Below are 22,532 nucleotides of genomic sequence, written 5' to 3'. Positions count from 1 at the left end.
TATTATCTATGGACATTTGACATTGACATTACATCAGTTTGAACTTTGACTTGAATTTAAACGGTTTTGTGTTTTGCATAGATTAGTGTTTTGTAGTACCTAACTTTGAATTATGACTATAGAATGACTATAGAATTACAGTATTCTTGAGTGCTTTTATTGTGTACCTACCTAATTATTCCTTCAGCACACAATTTGAACGAAATCATGAAGCATATTTTGTCTATTTAGATGCCTCCAAGAAGAAAAGTCTCTGTGCGCCAATTCGAACTCTTGGTCGAGTTTGCAGAGACCCATCGCGATATTGCGATGGGTCGATACGCTGGAGGGCCTCTAGGAAACCAGGCTGCACGATGTGATGTCCCCATTGGGCGCTGATATGTACCCGTGGCATAAAAATGCAGAGCTGCTAGGATCTGCAATAAATATAAAATCCAATTTTTGTGTTAAATTAATCTCAATATTTTCTTCCTCAATATAAATATCAGAATTTTATTTTTATTTGTTATTTTATTTTGTACCAGAAAGTTGTAACAATTAAGAGACAAAGAAAGTAAAAGTGGACAGGGAAGCACTTATCTCTCTATAAGAGATCTCTACCAGTGACCCTTGGCAGTGCGAGAGGTTGTAAAGGGAGTAGAAAAGGTACAAAGATAGGAAATAGGTACTTTAGTTCGCATAAGTCTCATGTAGGTAACATGAGACTTACATTAAGTTCAATGCGAACAGCTGTCCTTCGTCGAGCGGCTTGGAGGTGAGGCCCGAGTTCCTCTAACACCTGCTGGTAGCCAGCCTTGCTCAAACGAAAGTTCGCAATGAACTCTGTTTCTGGCAGCTCCATTGGGTTATACATATCGCACAGCCTGCGCCTGTGGACCCGTAGCGCCTTTTGTTGGCGCTGCTCTTCAGCATGCCCCATCAATACGGCACGAGCCATATTTTTTTTAAATTATTATCTTGCTTACAAAATAACAATAATTTAACTCCGACGAACCAACCTTACTTTATATTACTTACCTTTTTACAACTAATAGGTAAGTACCTAGGTACTAGGTATCAATTTTTTATTATAATATATTTTTCTGAAAAACCGAGCGGAATTCAGCCGATTTGTAATTAATAAAAATCCTTCGAAATTAAAACATCTCTACATTCGTTGAGATTGCTATAAAATTATTACCTCTATAAAACGGACGGATTATAGTGGCGAGTCGCAAAACACTGGTCCCGACTAGTTGTTAAAACGATCGTAGCCACCTAATAAAGTTTCTAACTACAAACTGTCATTTTTGCTTAGTGAATAGAGTTTTAAAAACTATCGATACGAAAATATACGTGAAAAAGCATTTCCGGTTTCTATTCCATCCCATTAATGGCTATGATCGAGAGTCATTGTCTATGACGTCATCTTGGTTAAAAACTGACGTTAGCGAATAGAAAATTTGAGTTTGACATTTAATTATTAGAAATTTTCACGAAATTAGTGTGCCACTGAGATACAGCATAACCCTGCTGGAGAGTGTCACTTTTTAGTTACTTATTATCTCTGAAATTCAAAAATCTTCCACGTGATTTTTGAAAATCTAAATCGACGCGGACGAAGTCTCGGGCATCAGCTAGTAAAATAAAATACATAATCAGCTAATTAGCAATCCGAAAATATAATAAAAATATTTGACGTGAAGAGGAAAATCGTGGAATTTTAGTTTGCACATTATTTTTTATCCGATGTTGTGCTTTTTAGGGTTCCTTACCCGAAGGTTGCAAACGGGACCCTATTACTAATCCTCCGTTGTCCCTCAATCTGTCCGTCCGTCCGTCCGTCCGCCCGTCCGTCCGCCCGTCCGTCCGCCCGTCCGTCCGCCCGTCCGTCTGTCAGTTGGCTGTATCTCATGAATCGTTATAGGCAGAGAGTTGAAATTTTCACACAGTGTGTATTTCTAATGCTGCTATAACAACAAATAATAAAAATTTCAAAATGGCACCCATGCAAATTAAAAAATTATCAATAACAACATAGTGCTTGTACAGTGCATAATGATGTTTAACGATGGTACGGAACCCTTTACATGCGAGTCTGAATCGCACTTCACCGGTTTTTTCTTTCATAACGTAGATGGTAAAGAAAACAACAACACAACAACTCAATTATAATATAATATAACAATTAAGATTATAATTTAACAATTATAATATGTCTTAACAATTTTATTATTGGTAGCAAACATTTCGGGTTGATTTTAATGTGACTTTGGTAACAAATCAAACTGACCAGTCTAGTAAAAGCAATTCTAAACGCCAGTAGAAGCGAAAGTTTAAATACCTATTGGTCTGTTCGGAACTCGCTTGCGCTATGCAAATCTTTGCCGATTGGACTCTAGTCCCAAGTCTTATTAATTGAACTAGCATGCACCATGATTTGAAAGGGACAGTCCTGATTACATCATCTCAACTCATCGGTAGCCCACTATTGATTAAGGGTTTCCTCTCAGAATGAGGTAACACTACAATGATGATAGTAATAAAAAAACTGACTTCAATACATATATTATATTAGTTAATGTAGTTCTATATTAACATTTTTTGGAGCCGGCCGCGGCGCTCTACTTTCAAACTTACTATATTGTTTAGAAAAGTTATTAGTCATGTTACCGGGGCGCACCGTCCCAAATATTGCTCTTGACTTCGGAAGACTCCAAAAGAGACCAGCAGCACCCAGGCACACTGGGAGGCTATCTGGCTGGCACCTCGTCTTCGGTCGTCCTTCACTAAGCTAACCTGATAAAATGGAAGTAAAGCGCATACATTTTGAGATCTCACTCGCCATTTTTAACCCCCGACACAAAAAGAGAGGTCTTATAAGTTTGACGTGTGTATCTGTGTATTGTGTATCTGTCTGTGGCATCGCAGCTCCTAAACTAATGAACCGATTTTAATTTAGTTTTTTTTTGTTTGATAGGTGGCTTAATCGAGAGTGTTCTTAGCTATAATCCAAGAAAATCGGTTCAGCCATTTGAAACTTATCAGCTCTTTTAGTTAACTTCACTTGTCGGGGGTGTTATAAATTTTTAATTTACACTTGTAGCTTTATGTGTCAATTGTCATGTCAAAGTACATTTCACTTTTAAAATAAGGACTAAAACCGCACTTTTGACATAACAAATGACACAGAAATTTCAAAATGTATGTATTAGAACAGATTATGTTTGCTGTCCTGATAGTATGAATCAAAATGTAGGTGTCCCTACTTATTAAACACCTAACTTAATATACCTCGCCTCTTATTGGTTTTGCAGAGCTAAGTATTTTTCAGTAAAAATACTTTTACACTTCGGATTTCACTTTGCTTTAAGTTTTTCACATTGAAATGCATTATTTTAGCGATTTAGAGTTTAAGCTCGAGAAGAAACTAATTTATAAATTGCAAATCGATTTAATGCAAATTCGATTCCAAGTAGGTGACTGGTAATTGTCTTTAATTAACTGTTTTGTTTAAAAGTATTTTCAGATAAACTTTGTTGCACTTGACTGTTATGTACAAGTAGACACCACAATGGTACCACATAGGAAAGTATGTGTTTCACATCTGGTATAACACTTTCCCTTAATTTTTATCCACTTTTTAGGGTTCCGTACCTCAAAAGGAAAAACGGAACCCTTATAGGATCACTTTGTTGTCTGTCTGTCTGTCTGTCTGTCCGTCGTGTCTGTCAAGAAACCTATAGGGTACTTCCCGTTGACCTAGAATCATAAAATTTGGCAGGTAAGTAGGTCTTATAGCACAAGTACAGGAATAAATCTGAGAACCGCGAATTTGTGGTCACATCATGTACAAAAATTAAAATATGTTTCAATTTTCAAAGTAAGATAACTATACCAAGGGGGGTATCATAATTGAAAGGGTGTTTACCTGTCCATTCTAAAACAGATTTTTATTTATTTTTATACATAATAGTTTTGATTTATCGCGCAAAATGTTGGAAAAAATACCCGAGTACGGGACCCTCAGTGCGCGAGTCTGACTCGCACTCGGTTTTTTATGTAATATAATATCGAGCTGGTTTGATAAATAATAATTATTGCGCTAGGAGGAGGCCATAGAGACTTCTCAGTAGCTAACAAGCACGTCTCAGAGATTCCTTTGATAACATAGTGAGATTAAGTTTAAGGGTATTTCTAACTATTGTGCGCACAGCGTAAGCTTGTTTCCTAATTTGGATATTCCAAATTCGGTATTTTTATGGACTCGGATCGGATGAGTGCGTAACCGTTGTAAAGTAGGAATTGAACTATTTGTCATTCGGATCATCATAATATAGATAGATTTACGATGTAATAAATTTTGTTTATTACAAGCAAACTATAAATTTATTATTGGGTATATGGGGGTACCTAATAGAACTCGTTTATGTAAAGAAGTAACGCGTTTTCTGCAACTTTACGTACGTGAATAATGGCTTTGTCTAGACACGCCCTTAAGTTTTAACTAAAGTGTGAACTTTTGTTTTTATAGTCAAGTGTTTAGAGGTGTTGCAGACAGTCCACTTTATAAATCTATTTACTTACTCTATGCAAATTACCTCGATTGAAATTTCACTTAGCATTATTAGGAATCTTTAGGCAGGCACCTTTTTTGCCAAAAAGCCATTGAAGTAAAAATACTTCGCTTAGCTATTTTTTATAAGTAGGCGTTGCTTGCTCTTGATTACGTCCGCGTTGTTATAGATTTTTTATAATAGTTCCCGTGGGAACTCTTTGATTTTCCGGGATATAAAGCAGCCTGTATCCGTCTCCAGGATGCAACCTTGGTATCTCTGTATGATATGATATATGATACCCGTGACTTCTTCTGAGGTGCTTCCGTACCTAAAAAGGAAAAAGGAACCTTTATAGGATCATTTTGTTGTCTGTCCGTCGTGTCTGTCAAGAAAGTGATTCTTAACGTTTTATTTCTTCTGTAATACGGAACCCTTGAAGCGCAAGTCCAACTAGCACTTTGTTGGTTTTTTATTTTAATAAAAATAACGGGCAAACGAGCTGGTGGGTCACCTGTTGTTAAGTGATTACCGCCGTCCATGAATATTTCCAACACCAGAAGAATGGTCAATGCATTGCTGGCCTTCCAGGAATTTGTAGGTCCGCCCCTTGAATAACCCCATGTATTATGATGTGCTACATAATATCAGTCCTGTATCAGGCTCGAATTCTGCTGTAGAGCAAGATATTTTACGAACTCACTTCAAAGCGTATAATCAAAGACCGAGTGCTGCGTCGCAAGATGGTGCCAATGTGCATAAGGCTCTTCAAACATAGTGACAGGGCCACGACTTTTATTGAAAAACGATTACAACAAGTGTAAATTAAAAATTTATAACACCCCCGACAAGTGAAGGTTACAGTAACGAGAAAAGACCTGATAACTGTCAAACGGCTGAACCGATTTTCTTGGACTATTCCGCTCCTACGATCCAAAGTATCCGAGATCAGAGTTTTCCAAAACATCATTTTCAAATAAATAATTATGTATCTAGACAACGTCCATCTTGACAGCGTGACATTTGTCAATTGACATAATATTATGAACCTAACGGTTATCTAACCTTCTTTTCTACAAGAAAACTAGAAAAGAGCTGATAACTTTTAAACGGCTGAACCAATTTTTTTGGATTATAGCTAAGAACACTCTCGATCAAGCCACCTTTCAAACAAAAAAAACTAAATTAAAATCGGTTCATTCGTTTAGGCGCTACGATGCCACAGACAGATACACAGATACACAGATACACAGACACACAGATACACACGTCAAACTTATAACACCCCTCTTTTTGGGTCGGGGGTTAAAAAGTACTATGTCATAACGTAACTACTCGTACGTGGTTTGTGACAACTAATGCGAGCGTGGGCTTCGCGGAAAAGTTATTGTTTATTAAAAAATTGGTACCTCGTATCTAACTAAATTACAACTGAAATAGAGTTCAAAATAGTGTAAGAGAAAATTCATAAGTAATTATCTCTGGCACGCTATTTTAAACTCTTTTTTGGCTGTGTTTCAGTTTCAGTCATTATCATTTTATTAGTTAGTATAGTTCAAGCATTTTTTTGTTGCTCGGTTTGCGTTAACCCTATGCGTAAAAACCCGTGGCTGCGCAATAACGGCGTTGTATAGTTTGTCCGCGGAGCCCTTTACCGTGCTATAACAGCCCTATTAAACTTCTGGCAGCTTATTACATACAATAAATACCGAAAGTCGTGACTCCGTGGTACTAGACGTCATTCGCCGTTTAAATAACTAAAATTGCGTTATTTCTGGCGCCTTTTTGCGGGGCTATGACCCTGTTAAAGTTTTGCCAGGTTGATGCAATAAATACTGAAAGTCATGTCTCCACGGTACTGTTGACGTCCTTCGCCTTTTAAGTAACTAAAACTGCGTCGTTGTTGGTCGAAGCGAAATTCTCGGCTGCAGCGTCACAGGCGTAATATCCGACTATAACGCGTAGTCATACGAGAGCGATCTTGATGCGAACGTTAAGAGGGCTCTCTCCGTCACTCGTTTCATACAATCGTAGTTCCAATTTCATTTGAATATTAAGCAACCAAAATCCATGAAATTTTGCAGACATATTCTAGAAACTAATATCTATGTCTGTGGTTTTCCAGATTTCCGTTAAAATATTCGGTTTCAAAGTTACGCGGTCTTAAAAATTTTCATACAAATCTTTGAGCACCTGTAATTTTAAAACTACATATTTTTAGAAAAATATAAAACACCACAGACACAGATATTAGTTTCTAGAATATGTCTGCAAAATTTCATGGACTTTGGTTGCTTAGTATTCAAATGAAATTGGAACTACGATTGTATGAACTGAATGATTGATGATTGTACGAGTGGAAACGAGTGACGGAGAGAGCCCTGTTAAGTGGCGCGCCAAATAACAAACAGCTGTCATAGCTATTGAAGTTGGCAATCGCTTTCGCTTTTAATCTCCTACATAAGACGTTCCCTAAGCGAGAAAATCGTGGCCCGGCGGTAACAGCGTCGTTCAGTTTGTCCACGGTGCCTTGTTGCGGTGCTACGACCCTGTTAAAGTTCTGGCAGCTTGTTGCAATAAATACTGAGCATAGTTGTCTTGCAAGTGCTAGCCGTAACGTTTACTTTAGATTTAGAGTTCGCTTCAAACATAACAGTTAGCAATGTGTACTGAGGCCTTTAAGCTCTCTAGTTTGATTCTAGTTGTTTGGAGTGCTTTGATTATGCTGAGTTACTCTTTAATTAAAGATCATAGCATACCTACATAACGCGTTTTTTCTCGTGCCGGCCGGAATGGTATGATTTCTTGACATCGTTGCATATAAAAATATAGCGACAAAATATACGGGACACTACGTCCCGTTCTGTCCGTTTTTTAGCTACCCAATTATTACAGTAGTTCAAGAAATTCTCCCGTTTTCTGTCCGTTACTAGAAAAAACTCGTTACGTATGCTGTGACTTTAACTCGATATTTCTGGGCCTTTTCCTTGGAATTTTTCACAATCATGTCTTGTTTACCCTATACAAAAAACTTACGTACCTACCAATGCATAATTTCAAGCGTTTGAACCTATTGAGCTGGTACGCATTTTATCTATACCTAATATGGGAAGTATAGTAATTGACCTAGAATAATGAAATTTGGCAGATACATGTCCTAAAGGACAAGTAAAGGGAAAAATGCGAAAACCGTGAATTTGTTTTTACATCACAGAAAGTGTTATTTCTTATATTAACAGTACGGAACCCTTCGTGTGCGAGTCTGACTCATACTTGACCGGTTTTTTTATGTATTACATAGAGTACTTTTTAAATACTTTTCCGCAGATTATACTCTTTGATATCATCGATATCTTTAATGCATGTGCATTGCATTGATTTGCTAATCAAAGGTGCTTTGTTGTCATCTACTGTCATTGATGAGACTGTCATATTTATTAGCTATTGTCATATTATTGAAACATTCAAATTATTGTTATGATAATTTTCGTAAAAAAATTGGTATTTTTTAGAAATATAAAATCACGTATGGAATGGAAAGATTTAATATGATATTTTGCCCTGACTTGAGACCTTTAGATCAAGATGAATTGGCGTTCAGAAGGAGGGCTCTAAAACAGGCTGTAATATGTATAGGATGGCTAAAATTAGTAAGTAGGTAGGTACCTACTTTTAATAACAAATTGAAGGACTTGGGACCAGTAGCATATTAATGCCTGCGTATTAGTGCCTGCGTAATATCATGATCATCAGCGCATTATTGTCTCCCGATTGTGCACCCTCCTCTCAGGAATGAGAATGGTTTGGTACCACCACGCTGGTTAAATGCGGTTGGCCAGACTTGACACCTTTGATTATAGAGATCTTTCAGGCACGCAGGTTTTCTTACGATGTTTTCCTTCACCAAACAAGTTAGATACTACAATTTAATTTCTTAAAGCGCATATCAAATCCGAAAAGTTATAGATGCGTACCCGGAGTCGAACCTCGAGCCTGCCGAATAGAATGCTGACGTGTTAACCATTAGGCTATCACTCTGCCTTTGACCACTCTACTTTGTGCACACATTGTGAAAATTTCAACTCTCTTCTTATTACAATTCATGTGATACAGCCCGTTGACAGACGGACGGACAGCGGAGGCCTATAATTGTCACTCTTTGAGTAAGGAACCCTGAAGATACCATTGTTATTATTTACAGATATCAGTTATATGCTACATGGTATTGTGGTACATGGTACTCTGCAACAGCAAAGGGACACACATGTCCAAAGTTATACAGTACATGATTGTGGCGGTCGTACCTTTCATCATTCTCAACGGATTGTTCCTATTCTTGGGGGCGTTGGAAGTAAGTGCAAATTAACTCTCAAATATATGTTTAAAAGGAACAGCTGACTGACAGACTGACTGACTGGTCTATGAACGCACAGTTCAAACTACTTGAATTGGGCTGAAAGGCATACAGATAGCAAATAAGAGTTACGACATAGACATCCGCCAGTAGAGTTAAACAGTACTAAAGCCCGACCCGCGAATTGCCGATAGATATAATATAACATTGTATGATATTTTATATATTTATAATTATCACCAAAATCGGCTCAGTAGTTTAGGCGCTACGGTGGAACACACATAAATACAAACCTACATAGTATATAAGTAGACTGTTAAAATCATAACCCTTTTGGCTTTGCCGTAGTCGGGTAAAAAGAGAACGACTGAACCTTAAAGTCCCATATCATTTTCCAATACTTTTCACAGGAGAAGATTTGGGCACTGCAGGTCGGTATATGGCTCTGCCTCACAATAGCAGCTTACGAAACGGCACTGGGAGTTATGGGCGGACTGTACTTCAGTCGGACCGGATATTTGACAGTGCACTTTTTGCTCGCCATTTTATTCGCCATTCTGGCCATATCAGTTTTCAGTAAGTATACGTTATGATTAAGTATTTCACATTTTCTTTAGGGAAGCAAACAATAATATCTTTAAATACAAGTGTAAATTAAAAATTTATAACACCCCCGACAAGTGAAGGTTACAGTAACTCGAAAAGAGCTGATAACTGTCAAACGGCTGAACCGATTTCTTGGATTATAGCTAAGAACACTCCCGACCAAGCCACCTTTCGAACAAAAAAAACTACTTAAATTAAAATCGGTTCATTAGTTTAGGAGCTACGATGCCACAGACAGATACACAGATACACACGTCAAACTTATAACACTCCCCTTTTTGGGTCGGGGGTTAAGAATACGCGATTCACAATGGCGGTGCATAGTAACTTTTACTTCATTGTTATCATCATCATCATCAACCATTGGACGTCCACAGCTGGACATAGGTTTCTTATAGCGAATGGCCACACGCCACGGTCTTGTGCTGCCTGAATTCAGCGGCTCCCTGCGACTCGTTTGATGTCGTCTGCCCACCTAGTGGCACTCCAGTGGTCATTAAACGCTGCGCTTTCCGGTGAGAGGTCATCATCACCTTGGGACCCCAACATCTATCGGTATTTCGAACTATGTGCCATGCCCATTACCATAGTCTTCAGCTTCGCAACCCGTTAAGCTATTCAAATTAAATTCAAATTCATAATATTTTTACTCAATTAAACTTTTACAAGTGCTTTTGAATCGTCAAAATAATCTACCACTGGTTCGGAATGCCGTTCCTACCGAGAAGAACCAGCAAGAAACTTGGCGGTTGCTCTTTTCAAGTATTCAATTTACAATAATATGCTAGTCACTCTAGGTTCTCTTACGGGTCTCCTCTTTCTTATAAGGCCTATAGTTAGCGACCATAATATCTCGGATTATTACATAGATTGCTCTAATCGATATTACTATCTTAGTAAACTTGACTTTACTATTTTTATATTTAAATTATTTTCTTTTTTTTTCAGCTGTAGTATGCCATGATGTACTATTAATACACGCGTATATAAGGCTGCTCAGATCCCTGTAAAGTAAGAATGATAAAACAATTATTATGACTATATCGCTCTTTTTTATTGTTATCTATTAATAAAAAAATATGCATCTACTTTTTTTATTATTTTATTTATTTATTATGAATATGTATACCTACCTATTATCCACACCGTGTCTGCTATGGATGTAAAAATAACAAAGTAAGATCAAGGCAATCGTGCAATATACTCGTAGAATATATTTATCATAATAGACTTTCAAAAACGTAGTGCAAAATATATCTTAAACTAATAAAAACATTCTTAAATAATTCTATGTTTCAAAACTCATGACAATATTCTAAAGCTATTCACAATAATTATTATAGTAAAATAGCCCCAAAGTATAGAGTAAAATAAAGTCAATAACATTAAACCCACTATTGAACCTTCAGGTTAATACAAAAACAGGTGTTTACACAAATGCAATGCAAAAAAAAAAACAAAATTTAACTAAATAGTTCAAACATAAATGAACTAAGGCACACCAAAGATATTATATCCGAATCTTATCCGAATCCCTTAAAACGTCCAAAAGAAGTACCAAAAATTGCCAAAACAGTAAGTACTTAGGTAATTCAAATTCAAAATGTTTTTATTCAATTAAACTTTTACAAGTGCTTTTGAATCGTCAAAAAAATCTACCACTGGTTCGGAATGCCGTTGCTACCGAGAAGAACCAGCAAGAAACTCGGCGGTTGCTCTTTTCAAGTACATATGAATAATGAAATTAGCAGATAAACTGATCCAAAATACACGAGTTTACCTCTCATACAATGTTTTCCATTCCGAATAGTTTACGATAAAAGATAAAAATAAAATAAATCCTATTAAAAATAAACCATACACAATGCTCAATACTGCGATAATAAGTGATCATTCTTTTATTTTCTATGCATATAAATTCATCCAGCATAGGAGCATTGTTCCACACTGACAAACTTATTTATTTTATGAAATCGGTTAGTGAAAAATTGTTGAGAATACTTATTTAAGTGAATATTCAGAGTTTTTGAAACGAATTTTCATATTAAGTGATCCATAGAATAATTATACGATAGTAGAAATGTTATTCATATTATTGTTTCCCTCGTCAAAATTAATCGAATATCATATTATTTCCTATTTGAATTGAAATATCATTAAGACCTTGAAAGACATATTCTATACTAACTATGAAAAAACCCGACCAAATGCAACGGACTCATACCATGGGATACCATCGCACAAGGTACCATCTGTACTTTCTAATTTTTTTAATTTACGTGGCGGCCGTATTGAATTTTTTATTATTTTTCACATCCTTTAACGGTTCATGAGACACGGCCTTCTGATAGACTGACGGACGGACAGTGGAGACTTAGTAATAGGGTTCCATTGCACCTAAAAAAGTGAAGACTCACCGCTCAGAACACAGCTGATATTATGATGGTATAGGCTGAGTTAGTTACTGAGTTAACGATGCGAAGAAAACCGTAAAAGTAATTTGGTTTAACCGCAGAATATTGTACAAGAAAATTTAATTAGAAACTACGTTAGTGGTACAGTGCAAGAAAATGTAGTTGAAGAAACCAGAAATAAAGTTACATGGATCAAGCTAAGACAGAGATTAATGTTGCAAAGTAAAAGATAAGGCATAGGACAGAATGCACTGGAAAAAGCTACACTGGAAACATTTCAAATATGATAGCTACCTAGTCCAGCTCCTAGAACGCTTTAATCCTTTTCATCTTAAGCTAAAATCTCTAAATGCAACTATTTGAAAAACTAACTCATCAAAGAAAACCGGACAAGTGCGAATCAGACTCGCGCACCGAGGGCTCCGTACTCTGGTATTTTTTCCAACATTTTGCACGATAAATCAAAAACTATCATACTAACTATCATATATCATAAAAATAAATAAAAATCTGTTTTAGAATGTACAGGTAAAGCCCTTTCATATGATACCCCACTTGGTATAGTTATAAAAATTGAAACACATTTTAATTTTTTTCAAATGATGTAATCACAAATTCGCGGTTTTCAGATTTATTTCTGTACTTGTGCTATAAGACCTGCCTACCTGCCAAATTTCATGATTCTAGGTCAACGGGCCCTATAGGTTTTCTTGACAGACACGACGGACGGAAGGACCGACAGACAGACAGACAGACAACAAAGTGATCCTATAAGGGTTCCGTTTTTCCTTTTGAGGTACGGAACCCTAAAAACGTGCAAAAGATCACGTAAAAAGATTTTTACTTTTCTAAGAAGCTAAAGTTCTTAAGTCTTTATAAAATAAAAACCACGCGAAAATAAGTAGCCTCAGAAAACACTAGTCAAGTATTTATAATCCTGTGGGCTTGGCATGATATTTTACATGACACCATATTGATAGAATTCGAGCGTCGAAACACAATAACGGTAGAGTACAAGTGTAAATTAAAAATTTTCAACACCCCCGACAAATCATTTTCAAATAAATAATTATGTATATCTAGGCAACGTCCATCTTGACAGCTTGACACTTGAATATTATGAACCTAAGGGTTATCTAACCTTCTTTTCTACAAGAAAACTAGAAAATAGCTGATAACTTTTAAACGGCTGAACCAATTTTCTTGGATTATAGCTAAGAACACTCTCGATCAAGCCACCTTTCAAACAAAAAAAAGTAAATTAAAATCGGTTCATTCGTTTAGGCGCTACGATGCCACAGACAGATACACAGATACACAGACACACAGATACACACGTCAAACTTATAACACCCCTCTTTTTGGGTCGGGGGTTAAAAATAGATCTAAGGTTACTTGATTTAAAGCCAAAAATTCAGTACAAACAATTTTAATTTCGCAAAGTTTCCGCTTGGAGCGCTGCACTGGCTATAATTAGATGAACTTGAGCGTTTAAACATATTAGTTAAGGTCCATTTTACTTTAACTTTAGTGTTTCAAAGCTCGAATTCACATTACTATACTTTATCCACGGAGAGAAATTAGTGTAGTGTATGTTAACCAATTTGAGTCACGAATCAATAAACAAATAATTAGGTATACTGTACGTAATCTGTGTGTATCATGTATTGTGTAGATGACGTAATTGTACTAATTAATAAAAAATATTATTCTACTTAACTACTTTAATATTATAAGAACATAATATTTGCATGCCAGAAAATATGGTCAAATACATTAGAATAGAATATATTTTTATTCAAATAAACTTTTACAACTGCTTTTGAATCGTCAAAATAATTTACAACTGGTTCGGAATGCCGTTCCTGCCGAGAAGAACCAGCATTGGACTCATTATACTCTTTGTACCACCTTTTGTGCCTGTACTCAAGCAAATAAAGGATATGATTATAATTATCACAGTAACTTAGTACAAAACTAAACCACCCGGACAAAATCACAACAGCTGCAGCTTCAAAACTACGCCAGTGTGAAACCAGCGTCAAGTTTGAAGTCAAATATAATTACGTAATGCGTTGGTGCAATTTGTGCAATGTACTCGGTACTCGCCGTGATAAAGATACGGCACAGAGTAAGGATATAATACGTACAGAGGTTCGATGCAGCCATTTAGATGGAGCGGTGCGGTAAGTGCGGTAAGGAGTGACCCAAACGAGCATACCTAGTTAGGGCCCTATGCTAAAGGGTTGTCGTGGTCATATTTTTTTTACTAATAAAATAACGAGCAAACGAGCAGGTGGGTCACTTGATGTTAAATGATTATCGCGCCCATGAATATTTGCAGCACCAGAGGTACCGCCGCGCCACCGATGCGTTGCCGACCTTTCAGGAATTTGTTGATCCGCCCCTTGAATTTACCACGAGATTAAAGGCCGTTGTCTAGATAGAATAATCGTACGTTATGTGCGGGACGAAGAAGCAACCCAAACTGGCATACTTAGAGCCCTATGTGGAACGGGTTGTCATGATCGTCACTTACCATCAAAATCAGCCATTGAGACAGAATAATGTAAGTAAGTGCGGGACCAAAGAGCGACCCGAACTGGCCTACTTAGTAAGGGCCTTATATTGTAAGGTCGTCGTGGTTGTTCTTTACCACAAGATCAAAGGCGGCAGACAAGACAGAGCAATCGTACGGTAAGTGCGGGATAAAAGTGTCCACGCACTTGAACTGAACTGCAGCTGAACTGCGCGTCGCGTCAGCGCCCTGCACGATATTCTCTCCGGCCGCGACGCGCGTACGTCACTGCCGAGCGGCGCGGCTGGAGAGAACATCGTGCGGGGCGCTGACGCGACGCGCAGTTCAGCTGTGCAGTTCAGTTCGAGTGCGTGGGCACCTTAAAGCAGTGACCCGAACTGGTATACTTAGTTGAAGGGTTGCAGGTCATCGTGGCCAGTTACCACGAGCTCAAAGACGTCGGACTACTGTATATTTTTATACTGTGATGGGGCTACATTGTTACAAACGCGCGGCGAGTGGATGGGTGATGATAATTACAATCTCATTTGGGCCTTTACCTTTTATTTCTCTTTGCTTAGGTTCTTGTTTACAACTCTATTTTCATCCGACTCTATCTATTTGAAAAGTCAAAAAGTTTTTTAGACGGACCGGCTTTTTATTTACTCAGAAATGTTGGCTTTACGAGGTTTGATCAATGAATTTTGAACAAAAATTACATCCATGGGTTTGATTCCCAAAAACTGTAATGCATTTACGTAATAAGCTAAACTGATTCGAATAAGTGGTATCTCGACCGAAAGAATTTTGTCCGCACCGAATGGCCGAATTGGTCCATTACAATTTTATACATTTTTATGATGGTTAACTAGGCTGACAGTATAGTACCTACTGAAGCTTGCTGCCAAATAGGTACGAAATACAAAAATTGTTTAGCGAATCTAATGTTTTGTTCAATGATTTAGGAAAAAATAAACATGGCATTAGTAATGTCCTCTCATTTATTTATTTTTCCCATTTTATCCTATTTTTAAACAACACATAATAAAATAACAAAAACAACAGAAAAAATAACAGAAACACAGAAAAAATAACAGAAACAACAGAAAAAATAACAGAAACACAGAAAAAATAACAGAAACAACAAAAAATAAAATAACATCAACAACAAAATCAATAAATAACAGAAACAAAAGAGAAATAAAATAACATAAACGACAAAAAACTAAAGTAACGGAAAAAAAAACATTGAATAAAAATATGATAAAATGGATCCCACTGGCAGCAGGGTGGGTTGGACCCAAGCCGCCAGTGGTTAGGGCTCCAGAGTGAGGAACCTCCTCACAATGCGTGCCGTCTCAAGAACCACTGCCTTCTGTATCTTACCTTTGATCCAACAGTTAAGCGACAGTTTCTTAAGATGTTGGTCGAAACTGTTCGCAATAAGACCGTGGACTGATACAACTATCGGTACAATAATCGCTGAGTCAACACTCCACATGGCGGTAATCTCGTGGGCCAGGTCCAAGTATTTCGATACTTTTTCCTTTTCTGCTTTCACTAAATTATCATCATGTGGAATAGTGACATCAACAATCATTGCTCGACGCGCTGATCGGTCAACTAGCACTATATCAGGTCTATTGGCTACAATATACCTGTCAGTGATAACCGACCGATCCCAGTAAAGCAGGGCACTGCTATTTTCAAGAACTGACATTGGGTCGTACCTATAGTACGGCACCTCAGTATCTACAAGGCCATATTGAAGAGCAAGTTGTTGATGGATTATCTTGGCTACTTGATTATGTCTGTGCAAGTATTCGCCGTTAGCAAGATAAGAACAACCGGAAACAATATGTCTGAGGGATTCCCCAGGAAGATGGCACGCACGACAAATGTCAAGCGTTCCATCTTTCATTATATGTTTCCGGTAATTATTAGTCTTAATAACTTCGTCCATAATTGCACAGATAAAACCTTCGGTTTCCCCAAAGAGGTCCCCAAATTGTAGCCAGGATACAGAGGCTATGGAATCTACATCCGGCCTAGTTAAGGCCTTGTAGAATCTTCCATGCAACTCCTTACTCCTCCATACAGCTATGCGATCCGAAGTGCTAAGCACTATGGGCTTACGCCAGTTATTTTTGCCTAAGGAAAGCGGAGTAAGACCTTTATCAACTGCAACTACATCCCTATGTATTCCCACATTTACTTTGAGAAAATAATCTCTGAGATTGCATACCTCACGATTATGAAGGTTCTTGGCATTTAAAAAACCACGCCCTCCACACTTGCGTGGGATATACAATCTCATAACAGATGAACGTGGATGATGCATACGATATGTAGTCAACAATTTTCGGATTCTTCGATCCAAGGCATCCAGTTCAGTTTGAGTCCATTTTAGAATGCCAAAAGTGTATATAAGTAAAGGCATAACCCAGCCATTAAAGGCACGTACTTTGTTGCCACCAGATAAAAGACTATTGAGAACTTTTTTTAGGCGGCCAAAGAAACGCTCCTCTACTGCCTGTTTCATAGTCCTCACTTCAATACCAAGCGCTTCTGACATTCCAAGATATTTATATGTTTCACCTTCACAGAGAGATCTAAGAATCAAAGTTTCTGAAAGAACTAAATTCTCAGAGTTCACAACCCTACCTCGCTCTATATTGATAATCGCACACTTGTCAACACCAAATTCCATCCCTATGTTATTGCTAAAGTTCTGAGTAATCTTTAGCAATTTCACAAGGTCTGTTCGTTTAGATGCATACAGTTTGAGATCATCCATATAAAGTAAGTGAGATATGACCTCACCCCCCTTGCGAAGACGATAGCCTAACCCTGAGTCCTTCAGTAGTGTACTGAGAGGATTCAGTGCCAAGCAAAACCATAAAGGGCTCAAACTGTCCCCCTGGAAAATTCCCCGCTTAATCCTTATCGGTTCAGCTGATTCAAAAAACTCATCACCACCTGGTTGACGAAGGACTGTCATCCACTGACTCATACATGAGTCAAGGAAAGAACATAGAGTTGCATCGACCTTATACAACCTCATGATCTCCATGAGCCACGTGTGAGGCACTGAATCATAGGCCTTCTTGTAGTCAATCCAAGCAGCTACTAGATTTTTTCTATTTCGCCGAACCTGTTGGCAAATAGCAGTGTCAATGAGGAGTAGTTCCTTTGTACCGCGTGCCCTTGCCTTACATCCATTCTGAACCTGGGCCAAAATATTATTTGCATTAATATGCATATTTATTTTTGTGGTTAGAATAGATGTAAGTAGCTTATAGATGGTCGGTAAGCAGGTTATAGGGCGATAGTTTTTTGGATCTGCGGTACTTCCGGACTTATGTATCAAGAACGTGACACCAGTTGTCATGAGTGTCGGTAACGATCCAGAGTCAATGGAGTTCTGGAATTGTGTTGCTAAGACAGGATGTGCACTACGGAACCATTTTAGCCAGAAGTTGTGGAGCCCATCCGGCCCCGGGCATTTCCAGTTCGATGCCGAACGAATTGCACATCTTACATCCTCAGCACTAATGGTTACAGGATTCATCTCTACCACCGTAGCGCACTGGTCCCTCACAACATTCATCCACTCACCTTCGGTATGATCTATGGGAGCCGACCAAATGCTACGCCAGAAATCTGACGTAGAATCAGGTGTAGGAAGCTCTCCATCGACCATACAACCTCTAGGTCGTTCCCAATTCCTGTACATCTTCCGTTGGTCACTTTGGAACATACGATTCTGAGAAGCTCGATCAATGCGTTTTTTAAAGCGCCTAATGCGTTGTGCCCATGCATAGACTTTCTGTTTCAAGAAGTCAATACGATCCGTAACCAAAGACAAATACTGAGAGGGACTAATATTAGTCCCAGCAAATGCTTGGTGTACAAATCGCATTATCCTCGGGCGACTATTGCCCGCCTTAAAACAGATCAGCTTTGCAATGAGAGTTCTAGTCAAAGAGATGCGCCTTTCGATCCCAGCCTGCCAAGCTGGAGCTGTATTTGGTCTTTTTACAGCTCTATGCAGCTCTGGAAATTTGATAGAAGCTATCCGACATACTGCAACAGCTCCACAGTATAGGATCGAATGCGTATCATTTAGGTCATATGAACTTTCTAAATATGTACCTAATATTTTGTCTAGAACTGCCATCAACGCCATATTTCGTCTATGGACAGGCAAACGAGGTAGTTTCGGTCTAAGGTTGTTAGGCACAGATCTAAACTCTAAAATCGCATCCTCCAAAGTCCTCCTCATTTGCTCATCATTCTGGTTACTTACCTCCAAATCTAAACCACCTTGTAACTCCTCTTGGGTGTTTAAAATCTCTATAACACTCGGAATTTGTGGAGATTTATGAGTCGAGTTACCGGTAGTAATAACTTGTGGTAAATTTAAGCGCAACCGATCAAGTGTAGATTCATCCAGCACACGACGGCGCTGAATAACTCGCACCTGATCCGATAGCCGCTGAGCGGACACAGTCACTGTCGGTTCAAGGGCCTGAAACAAAGACACCATTCTTGAGCGATACCCAGTGAGATTAGTTCCCCCATCATCATTAGTAAAATTTTATTTTAAAGTCACCAAAATACGAAAAGAAACCTCGAAGTTGGTCACCCATCTAATTACTGCTTAAAGTCAACGTTGTTTTAAACCAGCGCAATCGATTGGTATGTCGCAATTAGGTCACACATCCCTCATTCAAATTAGGTTCCTCCCAAAATCAGCCAAATTCCAAACATTGACACATCATTGAAATTGAAAACTGAGACCCTTTCATAAAACGTTCGTAATATCAACGTTGAGCCGGCAAAACGGAATGTTTTAATTAGTTTGTGAGTGACTCGCCACATTGTTTGTGTCGCGTTTCGGGGTCTGCGAGCGATTCCTGCGACGTGCATCAAAATGAGGTTTAATTAGCATTGCGTGCGTTACGTACGAGTCACCAGTGCCTTCGTGTACCCTTGTGTAACCTAAATATCTCAAATATGGTGTTTTATTAACCCCTCACCCAAAAAGAGGGGTGTTATAGGTTTGACGTGTGTATCTGTGTATCTGTCTGTGGCATCGTAGCGCCTAAACGAATGAACCGATTATAATTTAGTTTTTTTTTTTTGTTTGAAAGGTGGCTTAATCGAGAGTGTTCATAGCTATCATTCAAGAAAATCCGTTTTGAAAATTGTCAGCTTTTTTCTAATTACTGTAACCTTCACTTGTCGGGGGTGTTATAAATTTTTAATTTAGACTTGTATTAAATATGTGTCAGCTTCGGTTTCAAATCATTTCTGCGACATCGAAATTTCATACAGCAACAAGTGTAAATAAAATTAAAAATTTATAACACCCCAAACAAGTGAAGGTTACAGTAACTAGAAAAGAGCTGATAACTTTCAAACGGCTGAACCGATTTTCTTGGATTATAGCTAAGAACACTCTCGATCAAGCCATCCTTTCAAACAAAAAAAAAACTAAATTAAAATCGGTTTATTAGTTTAGGAGCTACGATGGAGACAGATACATAGATGCACACGTCAAGCTTATAACACCCCTCTTTTTGGGTCGGGTGTTAAAAAGAAAAATCCTAACTTCTGACTGACTATAGGCTACGTACGAGTGCCTCCGCGCAGCCCTTTTTTTTTTTTTTTTTTTTTTTTTTTTTTTTTTTTTTTTTTTTTTTTATCGTGGGGAAATCCTCATGGATACCACCGCGCCCGGGGAGGCACGGAGGTTATGTCGGACTTTTACCGACTAAAACCCCACGGCGTTCCACGCATCGCCTGATGGTCAGGTTACGGGGCCAAACACGTTCGCGCAACCTGGCCAGCGGCGCCTACTAAGGACTCTCCTCGGGGGACCAATATAGTCCCTACCCACCGTCTGAGGCACACTAGGAACACAATAGTGCGCCTCCCGACTCGGGGACTGGTTTCTTTTCGGGCGATAGACTCCCCGTGTCCATCGCCCGAGAGCCCCTCTCAAGGGGGTAGGCGGCGGTCGTGGGCGACTCGCCTACGCCCAACCCTCCTACGACGGATGGCATGAGAGCTCAAATCATCTTCTCTCATGCGCTCCGCCGCCTCCTTCTGCGACATTACCTCCTCGCAGAAGGACTCTACCGCTTTCCAAGACCTATCGCTGTTCGCCATGGCTCTGACTACGGCTGGCAGGGAGAGGTCTTGCCCCACTGCTGTCACGAGCGTCTCTCGCGACTCATCCCATGCTGGGCACTCTGCCAAAGTGTGCTGCGCCGTATCCATGGCCTCCGCGCAGCCCTTGTGTAACCTAAATATTTCAGAATATGGTATCAGGGAAATATGTCATTAGGTGACTCGCCACATTGTTTGTGTGCTAGGATATAGAACAGGTAAAAGTTCTTTCAAGGTAACAGAAGGATCATTTACCAACGACGGTTAAATAAATAGCGACTCTTATTACGACGCAATAAAGTGCAATTCAGCTCGCAAAGCGCGGCGATCTAAAATTTTATAAACATCTTTCTTTCTTTGCGTAGACTCATATCCCTTGTAATATTTCCCTCTTATTTAACAGGGCTCTCTCCGTCACTTACTCCATATAATCGTAATCCCAATTTCATTTGAACATTAAGCAACCAAAGCATTAAGCGACCACTAAGCAGACATATTCTAGAAACTAATATCTGTGCCTGTGGTGTTTCTAAAAATATGTAGTTTTAAAATTACAGGGGCTCAAATATTTGTTTGTGAATTTTTAAGACCGCGTAACTTTGAAACCGAATATTTTAACGGAGATCTGGAAACCACATGCATGGATATTAGTTCCCGGAACGTTTCTACAAAATTCCATTGAGTATGACTGGTTAGTATTCCAATGAGAGACGAACTACGTTTGTATGGAGCGAGTGACGGAGAGACCCCTCTTAAGACGTGATAACAGTTACACCACTGATGTCTTAGGTCCCTCGTCTTACGTCTTCGGTATGTGTCGGATCACTAGACCAAAGTGAGCCCGGCCTGGTTAAGTTAAGGGCCATTATAGTTCGGAATACCTCCATCTCATTATTCTAATTCCAACAGCTCTCGCGTCAAATTCCTCGCTAATTAAATCACATTAGGTCGGGATGCATGCCGCATGAGTGAACTGTTCACAGCCGAAACAACGCGAACAATTGCTGCCAATAGCGCGGAAACTAATTGTAACAACCTATTTAGTGTTAAGCAACTATTCCTAGTGATTTATTTGAAGTGTATATTTGAATTAATTCAATATTTCAAGCTTATTTTTCGCACCACCTTGATAGCTAAAAATTTAAACCAATATCTACACTTATTGTGTGTCTGTCTCTCAGATAGATAAAAAAAATTTAGAATACTATTTTGGGCTCTATATCACACTATCACATCACACTAATATTATTAAGGAGAAAGTTTGTATGTGTGTGTGTGTGTGTGTGTGTGTGTGTGTGTGTGTGTGTGTGTGTGTTTGTTACTCCTTCACGCAAAAACTACTGGACGGATTAGGCTGAAATTTAGAATGGAGATAGATTATACCCTGGATTAGCACATAGGCTACTTTTTATCCCGGAAAATCAAAGAGTTCTCACGGGAATTTTAAAAAACCTCCATCCACGCGAACGAAGTCGCGGGTATCAACTAGTCTATGATAAAGCTTTCTCCTATAAAAAAACACTTTCAATCAATCAATCAATCAATCATTTATTTGCTGTAAATGCAGGTTTACAAAGATGTTAAAATTAATTACAAAGTAGCACCACATTTCCTATCAACTCACTTTCGTCTTTCACTTTTACTACTCATATTATAGATGCGAAAGTGTGTTCGTTGGTTTGTTTGTCCTTCAATCACGTCACAGCAGAGCATCGGATTGGAGTGATATTCGGATGTGTAGTTAAGGAACTATAGAGTGGCATGGGCTACTTTTTATCCCGGAAAATTCTCATAGGATTTGAAAACCTACATCCACGCGGTCCAAGTCTAGCATCAGCCAGTATAAAGGTACCCACACACCACAACTGCACAGAGAATATCGTGCGGGGCGCTGACGCGACGCGCAGTTTCGCTGCAGTGCAGTTGTG

General features: G+C 38.6%; 1 protein-coding gene across 2 annotated transcripts; it reads left to right on the top strand.

Moving 5' to 3' along the window:
• Window positions 1–7,987: 7,987 nt before the first annotated feature.
• LOC123872920 lies at window positions 7,988–10,536 on the top strand. Of its 2 annotated transcripts, none has more exons than XM_045917520.1 (4): window positions 7,988–8,185; window positions 8,737–8,886; window positions 9,300–9,465; window positions 10,444–10,536. In XM_045917520.1, exons 1-4 carry the CDS (start codon window positions 8,069–8,071, stop codon window positions 10,503–10,505), a joined length of 495 nt encoding a protein of 164 aa, XP_045773476.1. In that variant the 5' UTR covers window positions 7,988–8,068; the 3' UTR covers window positions 10,506–10,536. The 2 variants fall into 2 exon arrangements, with proteins under 2 accessions (XP_045773476.1, XP_045773477.1); XM_045917521.1 differs by having other exon boundaries at window positions 8,133–8,193.
• Window positions 10,537–22,532: the final 11,996 nt, after the last annotated feature.

This window comes from Maniola jurtina, chromosome 16 (genome assembly GCF_905333055.1).
Source record: "Maniola jurtina chromosome 16, ilManJurt1.1, whole genome shotgun sequence".
Lineage (NCBI taxonomy): Eukaryota > Metazoa > Arthropoda > Insecta > Lepidoptera > Nymphalidae > Maniola > Maniola jurtina.
This window is presented reverse-complemented; position numbering and strand designations above follow the sequence as displayed.